Source organism: Coloeus monedula, assembly GCF_965178545.1.
Source record: "Coloeus monedula genome assembly, chromosome: 12".
Classification (NCBI taxonomy): Eukaryota; Metazoa; Chordata; class Aves; order Passeriformes; family Corvidae; genus Coloeus; species Coloeus monedula.
In genome coordinates this window covers 18,875,792-18,881,791 of record NC_138792.1, presented here as the reverse complement: position 1 = coordinate 18,881,791, position 6,000 = coordinate 18,875,792, and the positions used below count along the sequence as shown (strand labels likewise).

The following is a 6,000-nucleotide window of genomic DNA, read 5'->3' as shown; positions in this document are numbered from 1 at the left end:
TTTGAGCAGTCCTTGGGGGCAGAAGAGCTGCAAAGCGCTGAGCTGCAAAGAGCTGAGTTCCGAGGAGGTAGAGGTTTGTTTTGTAGCTGATACCTCTCTTGCCTCTGCCAAGAGCCCCATTCCCGGGTTCTGGAGGAATTCCTGAGGACTGTGGCAGGACAGATCCTGCTGCTGGGTGTTCCTGCTCCCTCTGGCTGTGTGCTTCCAGCTTCCCAGAGCCTTCCCTTGGGATTCTCTCACACTGGTCCCCACTCCCCTTGCCTCCTCCACCCCAGCGTTTTCCAGCTACTCATCCCTGATCTTTCCTGAAGTGGAAAGTAAATCCAGGCTGAGTGTCCAGCTGTCTCTTTGGAAAGACTTGATGGTCAAAAAAAGCCTTTCCCATCTTACCTTCATCAGCTCATTAAGGCACCATCAGGAGGAATTCCACACTCAGCAGCAAATGCTGGGTAAGAGCTCGAGGGGGAAAGGTCCTGAGTCAACACAAAATGATGGAAAACTGCCCCAAACAATTCAATTTCCAGTATCAAAGAACTGCTCCACCTCACCTGGGAACTGCAGGTCCTTCCTGCAGCATGAGGGGAAATGGAAGTGATATTCCAAGGGCTCCATTTTCCTGGAAGAAAAGTTAATTCAGCTCTCAAAGACACTGAGCATGTTCCCTCCCCTTAAATCACACATGACACAAGTAAGACTAAATCCCAAAAACTACAGGAGCCTGGAGTCAAATTTGAATACATTTGTATTATTTATTGGCTGTATTAAATATATTATCTATTTGATAGTTACAATTTAGTAATACAATGCATGGCAGCTTTAACATACGTTTGAGATACCTCAAAAATGACAATACAAGAAAACTGAAGATACCTAAAATACATTAATGCCACGAGGGTACATCCTTCTGGAATGGACAACAGCTGATGGAAAATCCCTACTGCAGTATAAATCCTGGGTATTTTCTGGAAATATAAGCATTTTGTGGCAATTACAAAAGGATTTGATTTCATTTTTTAGCAGTCATGACTTGTTAGTATTTACTCTGCAATCCTAATTTCTCTTTTAAATGATCAGGACTATTATTGCCAAATAAACCTTTCTACAAGTTGGTTCTAAGGAGTTAAGAAAGAACCCTTTGGCAACGGAGATTTGCTGCAGGCAGTTTATCTGCTAAAGGGAGACTATGAGGAAAATAAAGACAGATTGTAAACTCTTCTGCAAACTAAAGACTAATATCTGTATAAAACTCTTTCTGACACTGGAGGGAGAGATTTCTATGATATAATAAATGATTAACTTAAAGTTCTGCTACAAGTAGAACAATACATTCAAACATACCTTTTTTTTTTTCTTTCCAGGACTTTTAATCAAAATAAATAGAGTACAAAAATGAAGAGTACACTTTGAAAAGATTAATTTCAGATTGCACCATCAATCTACTGTGAAGAGGATTAAGTGATACTAGGTCATAATTTAGGTTTTCCACATGTGAAATACAACACAATGCCTCAAACTCTAACACAACGTTATTCCTCAACTGCTCTAGGAGAAAGACCCTTAAAGTGATTAATTAATTACTGGAAACACGTCGCCTGTAGCTCTGTCACATCCACCCTCCCACCTACAAGTGCATCGCTCTGATGGCCCAAGTGGAGCCACAGACTTTGCAAAATACCCTAAAATCTACCGTTTTGTGGCATATTCCAAACGCTGTTGGCAAGACCCATCCTGAAACATTGGAAGTTTGTGAGTTCCAGCTTTCAAAAGCTTTGACCTAATGGAGCCAGGAGCTGCCAGGCTCCTCCTCAGGGATTCACAAGCAGATGGAACACAACAGTCAAATGTAGTGCACAGTGTCCACAAAAATATCCCCCAGCCGACCAGGACGAGTTTCAGACAAGTTCATAGCAGGCTGAACATTCCCAACAGGAAAACCATGGAATGTGAAGCTGCTACCACTGGGATAGCAAGTTTAAAACATTTTATAAACGTTATCTAAAAAGAGTTCTCTCATGTACAATTTGCTCGTTGGGGTTAAGTTAGAAGGGCACCCAAAGCAGGCTGAACTTTTTATTTTTTAGGTTAATAATAGTACAAAAACATTTGCTCAGTTTGAGCCAAATAGTGTAACATTTATCATAAATGCACTCTTTCTCCTTAAAGACAACTCCTGTGCTGTTCTGAGCATGCTGCACAGGGAATTACTTTTCTCTCAGGCACTGAGAGTGAAATGTGGATTGGGCCAAAGCTGCTCAGGACAGCAGGAACATTCCGGGCAGAGCCTTTCCTGGGCATCCCGGCAGAGCGCCACGTCCTGCTGGCATTGGTTTGGATTAAAACCCTAAAAAACCCTGGCACCCTCTACTCCAACACTTGAAATGATTATTACTGAATCCCAAGTATTAAAATAACTGTAAAGTAGTAATATCACTAAGTCAATATTCTGCTTTCCTTCTACAGTCTAGTAAATGTGGTATGCTCTAGTAGGCTCTGCAGTTCTGCTCTAAGCTCAAGCACTTGTGCTGCTGGATTTCATGGATATCAAACTACAGCGAAACCTGATGGAACAGCCATCGCCTCCTGCTGCTCTGGTGGTGCTGGGAAAGGACTGCTCTAGCAATGCCTTCCCTCTCCAACTGGCTGGGATGGGGAGAGAGGAGGAGCGTGCACATCCCCCAGTGTGCACCGTAAGGCAGCTGACTGCTGTTCTCTAACAGCTCACCCTGATTGCAGAGGCCCCAGGATCACCCTTTCTACAGGAAATCTGTGTCCAGCATTTGGAAAGGATCGGCCAAGCCAGCCTCGCCGGCAGCCAGCAGCAGGAGCGGGAACGCACGGAGCGAGGGGTTCCCAGCTAGGATTCCATTGAACTACCCATAAATACCCCAGAGAGCTCTGTACAGACAGCTGAGCGGGGCCAGCTCTGCCCTACTTGATGACGAAGTACTGGATGACCACGGCGAAGAGGATGGCGACCACGGCGAAGCCGCAGAGCAGCGCGATGGCGATGACGCGCTCCTCGCGCAGCCGCTTCCCGCTCTGCGCCAGCTCGGCGCCGGGCTGGGCTGCGGCGGGGCCCGGCTCGCGGCGCTGGCAGCAGAACACGGCGCTGGGGCTGTAGGGGCCGTAGAGCTCCGGGCAGCCCGGCAGGTCGTGGCACTGGCGGCCGGCGCAGACGCGCGCGCGGTACTCACAGTTCGTCTGCGCGGCCGGCAGCCGGAACCACGGCTCCGGGCCCTTGTACACCTGCAGGAGACAGGAGCCACTTCAGTCAGGAGCACCTCACTCAGCAGCAGCACCTGGAACTGCCTGTCCTGCTCCATCCTCGAGTTGCCCTCCTTGACTCAACTTCATAAAACGGCAGCTTAAATTTCTGCCCAATTCATGATTCATTTAAGTTTCCTGCCACGCCCCATGCTGAGGCCTCACCTGGGCTGGGAGGCTCAGACAGGAGGAAAAAAATCATTCTGCATTTTCTTCCCTAAAGCTCCTCCACCAGTGTCGACTCTGATTAACAGAGGCACTGGTACCACACACCAGCAGATTTAAGAATCAAGAGTAAAAGGAATTGTTGGGAGAACGGAATAAACCAGTGCTCACCCACTTGACACTTTCTGAAATGAAAAGACTCCCTGTCATCTTCCCAAACAGAATTTCAACCTTCAAATCACGGAATCACAGCATGGTTTGGGTTGGAAGGGATCTTAAAGCCCATCTCATTCCACCCTCTGCCATGGGCAGGGATGCCTTCCACAAGAAATATCCACATCTTTTTTTTGTAATAATTTTTCCCAGTAAAAACCCCTCACATTCCTGATGCTACATAAAAGGTACCTGATCAAACTCTCTGCCAGCAGCAAGCTGAAGGATGTAAACAATGGAATCTCCTTTCATCGGCTGTAGAGGCTCCCATGTGATTTCAAAAGTGTTTTCTTCCAGCTGAATCGCTTTGGGTGCTGGAAAATAAAGTGATTTGTTGGTGTTTTAGAAAAAGAACAATGGAGTCTACAAATGTACAGCTGTCATGCTTAGAGGCAACTCATTCCAATAAGTTTAAGCAATTAAAATTTGTTTCTTTCTTTTTCTTCTATTTGATGACATGAGCTTAAAAAATGATGATTGTGTTCTGTGTAGGTTATTGTTTTCTGTGTAGGTTACACTTGTGGGTCTTTCTGAGCTGCCAAGATGAGCCCATGATGCTTGCAGAGAGGAGCAGCACTTTCAAGTCACTACAGAAACCAGCATTTCCGTCCATGTGCAGAGCTGAAATTATATCCTAACCATGGTCCAGTCAATTAATTTTGCTGCAGGCACTCAGCAGTGACCTTCACAGTGACTTTAATGATGACCTTTAATGTCCACGTTAAAAAGTGAAGATCAGAGGAATTAACTGTGCCCTCACTTGCCTATACACTGTTGTAACTTCAATGGATAACCCTGCAAAATGCCTTTCCAGCTGGGAAAAGGTAGGAATGCTCAGTTCAGGGGTGGAAGAGCTGCAGTGCAGCAGGCGATCACACCAGAAGGGCCCTTTTCACATCCAGACAAAGCCCCTCAGGGCGAGTTTGTGTCTCTGTCCTTGCAAAGACTGGCTGAGGGTCAGGTTGTAGGACTCAATCCTGCCCATCAGTGGCTTTCAGCAGTTGCCAGGGCAGTGTCAGCTCACCTTTGAGAGGTGCAGGTGGAGACTTGGTGGTGGTGAAAGCACAGACCTCCGAGAAGGCTCCTTCCCCAGCGTCATTGTACGCCTGGATGCGGAAATGGTACGTGGTGGATTCGCTGAGCCTCTGCACCTTGTAGGTGTGACAGGGACCATTATAGACTGTCACAAACCTGGGGGACACAGGACACACACAGAGTTACCCAGCAATCACCAAAGGTCAGTATCAGATGTGGAACACCCTGATTTGAGTTAAGGACAAAGAAGTGATGCCGCATTCCGGGTGTCCCAAGTTTCTCCCCTGCCCTGTTGGGCATCCCACTGAGGCTGTAGGACCCAACTCCTCTGAATCAAGAGAACAACCCTTGAATGTCCAAATTAAACTGAAATTTCCAGGTAAAGCATAGCTGGTCATCCCCTGTTTCTTATATGCCGACCAGACTTTAGTTTACAATGTCCAAAAATAACCCTGCCAGCAGAGGATGGTGGCAAGGTATTTATTATTTATTATTTCAATAGTATTTACTGTTTATGAGCAGCAGAGGTGCAAGCTGTTGACAGCATTTCTGGTTGAAAGATGGGAGGCAAAACTGCAAACTAAAGGGCAAACTCTGGGAAGCCCAAATGACTTAGTGGTGCAAACAGAAGGGAGAGTAACATAAAACACCTTAAAAACTCGACATGAAGTGGTAAAACTACAAAATCCTTCATGGTCTGCTGGTCTCACCTGCCAAACCTGTCCTCCATCTGCAGGTTGAACTGTGTAGGGTTGGGAATTAAAGCTCTGCTGGCCCCTTCTCCCCATTTCAGTTTAAGGCTCTGGTAGCTGAAGACCACACATTCCAGGTGGGGAGGGTCAGGAGGTAGTGGTTTGGTTTTGGCTTTCATGGAATGACTGAAAGGACCGACTCCAAAGCTGTTGATGGCCTGTATCCTGATCCTGGGAATGGGAGAGAGCAGCCACATGGTCAGGAAAAGTGCTGGGTAACAAAATGCGTACAGAATAAAACTCCAAACAGTAAAGCAATTAAGATGCAGTTAGAAATTAAATCTGAATTCAGCTTTAACCAAGACTGAGGTCACAGAAACACCTGCTCTGCTCTTACCTGTCCATCCATCCTCTTTTGGCCACACACCTGAACATCCCAATGAAAAATTCTAAACCCAGAAACCTTAAAGTCTTGGCTTTGAGACAGAACACGAACCTTAACACCAACCACGATCTCACTCCTGCCAACATCATGTTTTGAGTCTGGATGTGACAATTTTAGGAGTTTTGGAGTTGCAGGGTGGATCAGGCAAATAATCTGTAAGCTGCATGAAAAAATACTCTAAAAACT

At 46.2% G+C, this 6,000-nt stretch overlaps 1 protein-coding gene across 4 annotated transcripts in view; it reads right to left on the bottom strand.

The window, feature by feature from the left end:
* Positions 1-759: 759 nt before the first annotated feature.
* Positions 760-6,000, bottom strand: part of LOC309577336 (fibronectin type-III domain-containing protein 3a-like) — a 39,543-nt gene continuing 34,302 nt past the window's right edge. For all 4 annotated transcript variants that reach the window (XM_082289274.1, XM_082289275.1, XM_082289276.1 and 1 more), the window contains 4 exons: positions 5,388-5,600; positions 4,667-4,833; positions 3,835-3,956; positions 760-3,246 (listed from right to left, as the gene is read on the bottom strand). In XM_082289274.1, the coding sequence (XP_082145400.1) occupies positions 2,929-3,246; positions 3,835-3,956; positions 4,667-4,833; positions 5,388-5,600 (820 nt within the window). In that variant the 3' untranslated portion in view covers positions 760-2,928. The remainder of the gene's footprint in view (positions 3,247-3,834; positions 3,957-4,666; positions 4,834-5,387; positions 5,601-6,000) is intronic.